Source organism: Kogia breviceps, chromosome 2, assembly GCF_026419965.1.
Source record: "Kogia breviceps isolate mKogBre1 chromosome 2, mKogBre1 haplotype 1, whole genome shotgun sequence".
Lineage (NCBI taxonomy): Eukaryota > Metazoa > Chordata > Mammalia > Artiodactyla > Physeteridae > Kogia > Kogia breviceps.
The window spans coordinates 129,035,214-129,048,116 of NC_081311.1; the positions used below are offsets into that span (position 1 = coordinate 129,035,214).

At 38.6% G+C, this 12,903-nt stretch overlaps 1 protein-coding gene across 27 annotated transcripts in view; it reads left to right on the forward strand.

The window, feature by feature from the left end:
• Positions 1 to 12,903, forward strand: part of PKP4 (plakophilin 4) — a 269,659-nt gene that overhangs the window by 166,542 nt on the left and 90,214 nt on the right. For 24 of the 27 annotated variants that reach the window (XM_067026069.1, XM_067026071.1, XM_067026072.1 and 21 more), the window contains one exon: positions 5,429 to 5,463. The exons of 1 other annotated variant lie outside the window; for it this stretch is intronic. In XM_067026069.1, the coding sequence (XP_066882170.1) occupies positions 5,429 to 5,463 (35 nt within the window). Of the gene's footprint in view, positions 1 to 5,428; positions 5,464 to 8,621; positions 8,697 to 12,903 lie in introns of those variants that run through there. 2 more of the 27 variants (XM_067026079.1, XM_067026085.1) reach the window with 2 other exon arrangements.

Consider the following 12,903-nt stretch of genomic DNA (forward strand, 5'->3'; position numbering starts at 1 on the left):
ACCTCCACACTGTTCTTCATAGTGGCTGTATCAATTTACATTCCCACCAACAGTGCAAGAGGGTTCCCTTTTCTTCACACCCTCTCCAGCATTTATTGTTTCTAGAGTTTTTGATGATGGCCAATCTGACCTGTGTGAGATGATATCTCATTGTAGTTTTGATTTGCATTTCTCTAATGATTAATGATGTTGAGCATTCTTTCATGTGTTTGTTGGCAATCTGTATATCTTCTTTGGAGAAATGTCTATTTAGTTCTTCTGCCCATTTTTGGATTGGGTTGTTTGTTTTTTTGGTATTGAGCTGCATGAGTTGCTTATAAATTTTGGAGATTAATACTTTGTCAGTTGCTTCATTTGCAAATATTTTCTCCCATTCTGAGGGTTGTCTTTTGGTCTTGTTTATGGTATCCTTTGCTGTGCAAAAGCTTTTAAGTTTCATTAGATCCCATTTGTTTATTTTTGTTTTTATTTCCATTTCTCTAGGAGATGGGTCAAAAAGGATCTTGCTGTGATTGATGTCATAGAGTGTTCTGCCTATGTTTTCCTCTAAGAGTTTGATAGTGTCTGGCCTTACATTTAGGTCTTTAACCCATTTTGAGTTTATTTTTGTGTGTGGTGTTAGGGAGTGTTGTAATTTCATACTTTTACATGTAGCTGTCCAGTTTTCCCAGCACCACTTATTGAAGAGGCTATCTTTTCTCCACTGTATATCCTTCCCTCCTTTATCAAAGATAAGGTGACCATATGTGCGTGGGTTTATCTCTGGGCTTTCTATCCTGTTCTATTGATGTGTATTTCTGCTTTCGTGCCAGTACCATACTGTCTTGATTACTGTAGGCTTGTAGTATAGTCTGAAGTCAGGGAGCCTGATTCCTCCAGCTCCATTTGTCATTCTCAAAATTGCTCTGGCTATTCAGGGTCTTTTGTATTTCCATACAAATTGTGTAATTTTTTGTTCTAGTTCTGTAAAAAATGCCAGTGGTAGTTTGATAGGGATTGCATTGAATCTGTAGATTGCCTTTGGTAGTACAGTCATTTTCACAATGTTGATTCTTCCAATCCAAGAACATGGTATATCTCTCCATCTATTTGTATCATCTTTAATTTCTTTCATCAGTGTCTTATAATTTTCTGCATACAGGTCTTTAGTTTCCTTAGGTAGGTTTATTCCTAGATATTTTATTCTTTTTGTTGCAATGGTAAATGGGAGTGTTTTCTTAATTTCACTCTCAGATTTTTCATCATTAGTGTATAAGAATGCCAGAGATTTCTGTGCATTAATTTTGTATCCTGCTACTTTACCACATTCATTGATTAGCTCTAGTAGTTTTCTGGTAGCATCTTTAGGATTCTGTATGTATAGTATCATGTCATCTGCAAACAGTGACAGCTTTACTTCTTCTTTTCCAATTTGGATTCATAGCGTTGTGGTCAGAGAAGACACTTGATACGATGTCAATTTTCTTAAATTTACCAAGGCTAGATTTGTGACCTGAGATATGATCTATCCTGGAGAATGTTCCATGAGCACTTGAGAAAACTGTGTATTCTGTTGTTTTTGGATGGAATGTCCTATAAATATCAGTTAAGTCTATCTGGTCTTGTGTATCTTTTAAAGCTTGTGTTTCCTTATTTATGTTCATTTTGGATGATCTGTCCATTGGTGAAAGTGGGGTGTTGAAGTCCCCTACTATAAATGTGTTACTGTCGATTTCCTGTTCTATGGCTGTTAGTATTTGCCTTATGTATTGAGGTGCTCCTATGTTGGGTGCATAAATATTTACAGTTGTTATATCTTCTTCATGGATCGATCCCTAGATCATTATGTAGTGTCCTTCTTTGTCTCTTGTAATAGTTTTTATTTTAAAGTCTATTGTCTGATATGAGAATTGCTACTCCAGCTTTCTTCTGATTTCCATTTGCATGGAATATCTTTTTCTATCCCCTCACTTTCAGTCTGTATGTGTCCCTAGGTGTAAAGTGGGTCTCTTGTAGACAGCATATATACGGGTCTTGTTTTTTATCCATTCTGCCAGTCTGTTTCTTTTGCTGGGAGCATTTAATCCATTTACATTTAAGGTAATTATCAGTATGTATGTTCCTATTACCATTTACTTAATTGTTTCGGGTTTTCTCTTGTAGGTCTTTTCCTTCTCTTGTGTTTCTTGCCTAGAGAAGTTCCTTTAGCATGTGTTGTAAAGCTTGTTTGGTGTTGCTGAATTCTCTCTGATTTTGCTTGTCTGTAAAGGTTTTAATTTCTCCATCAAATCTGAATGAGATCCTTGCTGGGTAGAGTAATCTTGGTTGTAGGTTTTTTTCCTTCATCACTTTAAATATGTCCTGCCACTCCCTTCTGGCTTGCAGAGTTTCTGCTGAAAGATCACCTGTTAACCTTATGGGGATTCCCTTGTGTGTTATTTGTTGTTTTTCCCTTGCTGCTTTTAATATGTCTTCTTTGTATTTAATTTTTGGTAGTTTGATTATTGTGTGTCTTGGCATGTTTATCCTTGGGTTTATCCTGTATGGGACTCTTTGTGCTTCCTGGACTTGATTAACTATTTCCTTTCCCATATTAAGGAAGTTTTCAACTATAATCTCTTCAGATATTTTCTCAGTCCCTTTCTTTTTCTCTTCTTCTTCTGGGACCCCTATAATTCAAATGTTGGTGTGTTTAATGTTGTCCCAGACAGAGGTCTCTGAGTCTGTCCTCAATTCTTTTCATTCTTTTTTCTTTATTCTGCTCTGTAGTAGTTATTTCCACTATTTTATCTTCCAGGTCACTTATCTGTTCTTCTGCCTCAGTTATTCTGCTGTTGATCCCATCTAGAATATTTTTCATTTCATTTATTGTGTTGTTCATCGTTGCTTGCTTCCTCTTTATTTCTTCTAGGTCCTTGTTAACTGTTTCTTGAAATTTGTCTATTCTATTTCCAAGATTTTGGATCATCTTTAGTATCATTATTCTGAATTCTATTTCAGGTAGACTGCCTATTTCTTCTTCATTTGTTAGGTCTGGTGAGTTTTTACCTTGCTCTTTCATCTGCTGTGTGTTTTTCTGTCTTTTCATTTTGCTTATCTTACTGTGTTTGGGGTCTCCTTTTCGCAGGCTGCAGGTTCATAGTTCCCGTTGTTTTTGGTGTCTGTCCCCAGTGGCTAAGGTGTGGGGTGTCTATAACCTTATTATGATTTTAGGCAGCCTCTCTGCTAATGGATGGGGTTGTGTTCCTGTCTTGCTAGTTGTTTGGCATAGGGTGTCCAGCACTGTAGCTTGCTGGTCATTGTGAAACTGGGTCTTGGTGTTGAGTTGGAGATCTCTGGGAGATTTTTGCCATTTTATATTACGTGGAGCTGGGAGGTCTCTTGTGGACCAGTGTCCTGAAGTTGGTTCTCCCACCTCAGAGGCACAGCCCTGACACCTCTCTGGAGCACCAACAGTGTTTAATCCACACAGCTCAGAAGAAAAGGGAGAAAAAAATAGAAAGAGAGAGAGAGAGAGAGAGAGAGAGAAGGAAGGAAGGAAGAAAGGGAGGAAGAGGATAAAATAAAGTAGAATAAAATAAGATAAAGTTATTAAAATAAAAAATAATTATTAAGAAGAAAAATTTTTTTAAGTTTAAAAAAAAAAGGGGGATGGTCAGAACCCTAGGAAAAATGGTGAAAGCAAAGCTATACAGACAAAATCTCACACAGGAGCATACACATACACACTCATAAAAAGAGAAAAAGGGGAAAAAATAATATATCTTGCTCCCAAAGTCCACCTCCTCAATTTGGGATGATTCGTTGTCTATTCAGCTATTCCACAGATGCAGGGTACATCAAGTTGATTGTGGAGCTTTAATCCGCTGCTTCTGAGGCTGCTGGAAGAGATTTCCCTTTCTCTTTGTTCCCACAGCTCCTGGGGTTCAGCTTTGGATTGGGCCCCGCCTCTGCATGTAGGTCGCCTGAGGGCGTCTGCTCTTCACCAGACAGGACGGGGTTAAAGGAGCAGGTGATTCGGGGGTTCTGGCTCACTCAGGCAGGGGGAAGGGAAGGCTTCGGATGCAGGGCGAGCCTGCGGCAGCAGAGGCCAGCGTGACGTTGCACTACCCTGAGGCGCGCCGTGCGTTCTCCCGGGGAAGTTGTCCCTGGATCCCGGGACCCTGGCAGTGGCAGGCTGCACAGGCTCCTGGGAGGGGAGGTGTGGAGAGTGACCTGTGCTCGCACACAGGTTTCTTGGTGGTGGCAGCAGCAGCCTTAGTGTCTCATGCCTGTCTCTCGGGGCCACGCTGATAGCCGCGGCTCGCGCCCGTCTCTGGAACTCCTTTAAGCAGCGCGCTTAAACCCCTCTCCTCGCGCACCAGGAAGCAAAGAGGGTGGAAAGACTGTTGCCTCTTCTCGGCAGCTCCAGACCTTTTCCCGGACTCCCTCCCGGCTAGGCGTGGTGCACTAACCCCTTCAGGTTGTGTTCACGCAGCCAACCCCAGTCCTCTCCCTGCGATCCGACCGAATTCCGAGCCTCAGCTCCCAGCCCCCGCCCTCCCCGGCAGGTGAGCAGACAAGCCTCTCGGGCTGGTGAGTGCTTGTTGGCACAGATCCTCTGTGCGGGAATCTCTCTGCTTTGCCCTCCGCACCCTGTTGCTGCACTCTCCTCCGCGGCTCTGAAGCTTCCCCCTCCGCCACCCATAGTATCCGCCCGTGAAGGGGCTTCTAGTGTGTGGGAACCTTTCCTCCTTCACGCCTCCCTCCCACTGGTGCAGGTCCCGTCCCTATTCTTTTGTCTCTGTTTATTCATTTTTCTTTTGTCCTACCCAGTTACATGGGGGAGTTTCTTGCCTTTTGGGAGGTCCAAGGTCTTCTGCCAGCGTCCAGTGGGTGTTCTATAGGAGCAGTTCCACGTGTAGATGTATTTCTGATGTATCTGTGGGGAGGAAGGTGATCTCCGTGTGTTACTCTTCCTCCATCTTCTCTCTCCCTCTGAATGAACTTCTTAACAGCCTTTTTGGTTCTTTTTAATGTATATGTTGTACAGTATAATATATATGTTGTTTTAATTTATATGTAGTTTTCATATTAGTTATTCCACACAAAGCAGTGTAGTACTTCATATAAGGACTATGAAGGTCACAGTTAGTTGTGCTATTGTATTTGTCTTATCCAAGGAGAATCATACATTTTATGTCATTTTGTAAATTGTTTTACAACTTTATAAGTCGTTTTATAACTTGCCTTAGTTTCCAAGAAATACAGTTTTGTCCCACATTGATGTGGAGGGTTTAATACTGTCTAAAAATTAACTTAGAACAGTCACTTTAAATTTTGTTTGAGGTTTTTATACTTTTATATAATTAAATGTGAAAATTAAATGTCTATATGCAAAACAGATCCAAAGTTAAATTTTATGACAAAGGAAGTAAATGTTCCATTTTTTTCCCTTCTTTTTCTCTAGCTCAACTGAGAAGTCATTTCCTTGGAGATCAACAGGTATGAGTTTTTAATCATATAAAATATCTTCCTTTAGTTTTGCGCAGACAAAGCCTGCTCTCTTAAATTACTACCTCTTGGTGAAGTCAGCCAAGCAAAGCCTTTAATAGTGACAGTATTGAGCTGCTTTGCTTTGAAGTAGTACTTTCTTAATATGCCTAATTTTTTTAACATACTTGAATAGATTTATATATGCCAGCTGTAAACAAGTTAAAGCATTGGGCATCAAAACATTTTTAATATCAATTCAGTATCTGAATTTTTTATCATACAATACAGGGATGCCCTCCCAAAGGTTTTTGTATAATCTGGGGAAGTTCCCTCCCAGTTATATAAGTCAAGGTCTTTCCTTTTACAGTGTTTCTCATACTCAAGAGAAGAGTTGCCTGAAATGTTCATTTTCCTTGTGTATCCATATGTTAACCACCTGCTAGCTTCTAAAATAGTCTGGAAGATTCTAACATAGTCTCTTTATCTCTTCTTTTTACTCTAAATTCACCTCATATCAAGGATGAATTGCATTGAGGAGAGTGTCTGCCACTTTCACCGTTGTTTGATATCTTCATACTCAGTTTCCCTCATTAAACGCTTCCTGAGTAGCCACATCATGAGCCGAGTACTATACGTGTCGTTGGTCAGACAGTGTTGGGCTCCACACGCATATGCCCCTCACCTCCCTCACCTCTCATAATGTAAAAGACAATGCCAGCAATGTGTGAATGCTAGAATAGGCCTTGATATCTAAATACTTCGGCAGTTTTTAAACAAGGTTTCAATTGAGTAAAACTTAAATCACCGAATGCCTGGTATCTGAGTTTACCTGAACCTGGCACCAGGATTCTGGTGTTATTTATAGTGGATACAAGGCAATTTGCCATTTTATGAAGAACCTATTCCCAAGAAATGTAGTATTTTACTCAAACCATAGATTAGGAAGAGACGTGTGAAAGGCTTAACAAGAAGACTTACAAACAGCAGTTTAATACAAGGAAAGACATGGCATGAAATAATATATGGTTAACTACCAAGTAAGTATTATGTGGGAAACATTGTCATTAAATGGACAGCCCACTTTTGAGGTAAGCCCACTTCTGAGGTAGCTTTGCAGAGAGGATGAGCCTGGAGCCTGGGGCTTGACCAGCAGCCCGGCTGTGGAGAGAGCACTGTCATTGGGCAGCAGGAGAGACGACAGAAATATCTCGTGGGAACATTTAAAACTAGTTTGAGAGATGATAAGATGTGCAAAGGCTAGACAGCCACACTGGGCCAGATTATAGAGATCTGTAAATACCAGGGACTTTGAACTTCCTGCACGTCATGGGGAGCCACTGGAAATCATTTGAGCAAAAAGTCACCTGATTTAAACATTCCTCAGGAGAAATAGCAGTGCTGTGAACTGTTAAAAAGAGAGTTGAAAATTTCAGTTTAAAGAAAAATACACAGTGCATTTTCTACTTGGCTATGGCAAACACGTACCATTTAATGTAAAATTCTCCTGTAAGTTCATGTTTGATACTGCATCATTAATTTATTCCAAAAATATTTCTTGAGAGTCTAGTTGGCTAGCACATAGTTATCAATGTTTAAAACAAATATCCTTGCCCTCTTAAGTGTTTCAAGTCTGTTGGAGGTATATAACTCTATACACTTAAAATTGGGGGCGACGGGGGTGGATTCTGTAAAGGAAAACTACAAGTGTATACCATGTTTACCCATAGCTCTATTTTTGGACATTTGGGTTGTTTCTAACTTTTCATTGTAATAAATATCATTATGGTAAACATCCTTATATATAAAATTATATCTGCAGCTTTGATTTACCTTAGGCTAGATTTTTAGGAAGAAAACTATTCAAACTATATGAACGTTTTTAAGGCTCTTTAAATGTATTACCAGATTGCCTTCCTAAAAAGATTGCATTCATTCTCCCTCCCTTTAGGTATATGAGGCCAGTCCTCATACTCCCTCATGAGTATCATCGTTTATATCTCTATCTACAAAATGTTTCGATATCCCGCCGTTGCTCTTTTCTCTTGGAGGGCTAGCGTTTGATAGGTTGTAGCCCAAGGAGAATAGCTGTGTCAGTCAGAGCCCAACCACCCAAAGAAGTGGTCATTCCTGGAAGCTGTTGCCATGTCTAAGACAGCAGGGACAAGGGGCTGGGTGGCTTTGCCACCAAACTGGAGCAGTGGTGGGGGGTGGGACCTGGCAAGTTTTCCAGCATTAGCTGGAACCATGAAGGAGATACAGCCATTCCAGCAGTGCTGCCTGAAGTAGAGCTGGAGAAACATCCTGACTGAACTGAGCTGGAGGGGGCAGTTGTGGATTTTTTAACTGCCAAAAGCCAGGCAGGCACGGTGTGTAATTGCATGGATTTACATATGGAGAGAATGCACTTGTGAAGACACACGATGGAGAATGAACATCTGGGCCTTTGGCATCCTTTCTCCCTCTCCTCCCCTCCAGTGCATTTACTCAGCGTCAGTCATTTGACCACCATCTTCATGATTTACTAATGTATAAAATATAGAGAGATAACTAGATAAAATATTGTAAATAAAATATTATATATGTATTTCATTTAATATATAAATATTATATATTCATATATTTTTTAATATATGCCAGATAGCTCCCCAAATATTTTAGTGTTAGGGAAATACAACTGTAGTAATTCATCTGTCCTCACCACAGCGACATTCGTAATTCACACGTGATAACTATACTTCATCCCTTAACTTTGGTCAGAGTATACTGCTGCCCAAACTCATATTCCAACCTGGGAGTTTTACTTACCCTTTTTCCTTTTGCAGGGAGGGGGAAGTATATTAACTTGCAAACACAACTGATATTTATTCTACTCTCTATTATTTTAATTACATTAATGTTTCTTTTGTGTTTTCTTAAATTTGCCTACTTTTCAACCATACTTAAGTTATTTAAATTGTAACCATGGTAATAAGCTCTAATGATAAGGGTAGAAAATTGAAATTTAATTGTATGAATAAAAGAGAAAAATCTGATTTGTTTCATATTCCTTTTTCTGAGCAGTTATAGATGCCCTTTAGAAAGTTGATTGTAAGTAAACGGGATGAAATGACAGTTTTGTTGCTACTTTTCCTGTAAAGTTTAACTGTTTGTTATCTTCTCTTTACCAGTTTGCATGCAGAGACACTGAATGTAATATGAAAATAATCTTGTTTTTAGAATTTGGCAGTCCCACCCAGAATGAGGTAGGGGTGGCTTAAATATAAAAAAATACTTAAAAGGTCTTTGGTCTAGTTTGTCTTTGGCTAGGTCTTGACAAAAGAAACATCTTTATTCAATTATCTTGGTTTCCTAAATAAGAAAGGATTATTTGAAAGGATTTAGGATTGAAGGTCTGTTATTGTTCCTCATTTTTCTTTAATATTTTGAACATTTACTTGAAGACAGTTTCTCTACCGTGTGTGTGTGTGTGTGTGTGTGTGTGTGTGTGTGTGTGTGTGTGTGTGTGTTATTACAAATTTGGCTTGAAAAGCTTTTCAGCCATAAGGTGAATTGTTAGCAAGGCAATAGTTTGATCACTACCTGGGAGAGATCCCTGCCTACTCAGGAGTTTTCAGCAATATTCCATTGAAATGCCAGAAATTGAGACCAACTGCTGAATTTGTTTTTAAATAGCTAACTTACTGCAGAGATTTTTTTCTAAGGAAAAGCTCAAGATGCCCTAGGCAGAAAAGATTTCCATTTATGATTCAATTCAGGAGAATCAGCTTTACTTATGTTTTCTGGTTGGTTGATTAGTTGGTTGGTTGATTTTTGATTTTTAACTTGTACCAAGGATCTCAGGCTGTTGCAAAGCAGAAAGCCAAGGCCTTGAACACTCAAAGAGATAACCTCCCAAAGTGTGGGGAAGAATCATCCATTCTACAAAACATTTTTATTTTCCTAGGCTGATTGGGAAGGAATCTTAAGGAGAAGCTCCCCTGGACATAATAAAGTTGTTTTAAGCATGTATGCTTTATTGTTATCTTGCCTTTCTGTTGCCGTCTCTCTTCATGATTCTGTATTTTCTAGCTTACCAGCATTACATGTCTGCTCTCTAAAAACATAAATGGACCTCCTCTTGTCTTTTATGAAGAGGAGAGTTTATTATTTTCTGTTATGGCTTTGTTTTTTCCTTAGCCTTGCATTTCTTATGACCTTGGATTTTGTGGGTGTTTATGTATACTCTGCTGAAAAAGAGTGAAGAGGGAATGTTGTTTTAGGGTTCCTGTTTCCTCTTTTGTTAGTGTGCCATTTTTCCACTATTCATGTCTTCATATCTCTTACCAACGTATGTATTTGTACAGTCTTTTACGTTCCACCAAAATTTGAGGTAACTTTTAAGAACCCATATAATAAAATAGAAAAATAAACTCCAGAATCACAGAAAATATATATTAGAATAATAGGTAAAGACCTGAAGAAAGTGAGAATGCAAATTTATGCACAAGTAATTATACTTCTTCATGATGGAAAATATTATATTATGGAGGATATCTTTTAAAGAAAACAACTTGGACTTACATCTCTTTTAAGAAAAAGCACACCAATTCAGTCATAAAAATAACCAAATACCATGTGTCCTACCTACCAGAAAGAAGCTGGTGAAGCTATAAATTGAGTCCTTTTGTCAAATGACAATGAGTTGTTACTTAAATCCTCCAGCCACATCCTGTAAATTTGTGAATTTGTGAATTTTGTCACAAATCACAATTTCACAGTTTTTCTGTTTTCAGGGGAAAAATTACTAGAATCTAGGCAGTTGCCAGTTTTAGTACTTGTGTGTAAAATGAGGGGAGGGAAGCGGCATCAGCCTGATGATCTACCCCTCCCCTCCTCTTCCCTGCAGATTAGGACAAGGAGCGGCCTCCAGAGCTGGAGTGTGCTGTCTGTCCCCACAATAGGAAGTTATATATATTCATAAATAGAATATTAAATTAGCAATCATGTATAAAGGACTATTATTTTACTGCAGATTTTGAATGTTATGATTTATTATGACTATAAATTATATAAATGACAAAATTTTATTTCTGCTTCTCTTCCATATACCAAGAGGAATATGAATTTCTGTTAATATTGGCCTTGGAGTCCCAAGTTTTTCCTCCCTTATTTTTTCAGACCTTTTTTAGTAACACAGTCATTATAGTCTTCTTACCCTAATTGCAGTGCTGTAACTTCCTAATCACCACTTTTTCATGTTTTGTTACAAAAGTAAGGCATGCTTTTTTGTGTGTGTGTTTTTGTTTATTTGGTTGTTTATTTTGGCATGCTTCTTATTTAAAATAAATTGTCTAGAAGAATTTGGAGTAAAAGGTAAAAATCTCCTTCATTGCCATGTCTACCCATACCATGACCATTGCCCCACATACCTACACACACAGAAAATCTGAGGGGTGTGTGTGTGTGTGTGTGTGTGTGTGTGTGTGTGTGTGTGTGTAAATATCCACACATTTGCATTTGTTTTGTTTTTAATACAATGAGTATATGTTATACATCGTTCTATGACTTAAGTTTTTTTTCCTTAACAACATAGTATAACTATGCATGTGTTTTTGTGTCAATTTATAAAGATTTGCCTCCTTTTTAATGGCTATCTATTGTTTAGAAAATGTATGTAACCAGTCCCTTATTAGTGAACATTTTGTTTTTTCCAATTTTGCACTTTGACAAGCAGTGGTAAAATTTTTCACTGCACATCTGAGTGTCTCTGTTGATTACATTTTTAAGGGGAACTGCCTGGGCAAGGGTGTATACATTTTTATTTTGGCAGATAATGTCAAATTGCCCACTGAAAATGCTTAGCAGTATGTGGAGGGGAGGAGATTTTTCCTCTACCCTCTTAGGTTAAGTAACTGGGGGCCTGTGAATTTAACTGACAGTAGACAGATTAATAATAATTTTTCAAAAATCCTAAGTATTCATATGCATATGAGAGCTCACAAAAGAAATAGCTCCCTAGGGACTTCCCTGGTGGTCCAGTGGTAAAGAAACCGCCTTCCAATGCAAGGGACACCGGTTCAATCCCTGGTCAGGGAACTAAGATCACACATGCCGTGGGGCAACTAAGCCCACGTGCCACAACTACTGAGCTCGGACACCTCAACTAGGAGCCTGCGTGCCGCAAACTACAGAGCCCACACGTTCAGGAACCCGTGCCACAACTAGAGTGAGAAAATCTTCATGCCACAACTAGAGAGAAGCTTGCGCGCAGCAATGAAGAGCCCACATGCCGCAGCGAAAGATCCCACGTGTCTCAACAAAGATCAACATGCTGCAACTAAGACCCGATGCAGCCAAATAAATAAATAAATATTTTAAAATTTTTTAAATTTTAAAATTAAAAAAAGAAAGTAGCTCCCTAAATGACTAGGGTTGGGGGCTTATATACCTAACTTAGGGGAGAGGAAGCAGGCAGAAGAGGCTTCTATTGGGAAGAACAAGTGGATTTCTAGGGGAACAAACAGGAGATAAGACAGTTTGTGATGATGTTTGTTTATGCAGGTGCAAGTGGTCTCTCCGATTTTTTTTTTTTCATTCCATAAAACTCCCCCAGAATGGATCCACGGCAGCCTTACTCCCAGGACTTTTCTGCTTTTAGTGAAATAAGGGAAGCTCCAAAAAGGCTTCTTTCTGCATTTGTTGAATCTCAAATATTTTTAGTTTAGAATAATCTTCATGCCAGCTCTCAGGGTCCAAATAGGTCCCCACAAACATATATTCTTACCTATACCAAGTGTCATGCCTATCATGCTTCCCATGCTACCAGAGGGTAGTAACATACAAAGTGTAAATGCTCATGAGTATTTAAAATTTTAATAAGTTATTAGGCTTTTTTAAAAAATTGCTCCAAATTTCCCTGTATCATAAGCTCTATCTACAGATTAAATAGAGTAAAATCATTTACAGAAATAATTATTAAATATTCATTAAATCAGAACACTGCATGGAGACTTCAGCATACCACTGACTATTCTATTATTTGATTCATTCTTATGGAAATTGGAGATAAGCCTGATCTTGGAATTTAATAAATTTGTCATGATACCTATCAGCTTTGGTTTCTTCTCTTTTCGTATCTGGCTCAAAATGATCAGATACATTTTTCTGTCAACAAAAATGCAACAACGACTACCAAAACAAGCAAAAAAACACTATCACTATTGGAGGTGATTTGGGTACCAACACCTCACTCCAGAGGTGCCCAAACTTTGCTGCACATTAAAATTGCCTGTGGAGCTGTTAAAATATTATTCCCAGGCCTCCTGATACACAATTAAATCCAAAAGTCTGGGGCCCAAACCAGAAATCAATAGTCTTTAAAGCTCCCCAGTTGATTCCACTCTGCAGTTTGAGAACCACTGCCTTACTCATAATTAAATCAACTTAGTTACTAGTAATTAAAGGGAAGAA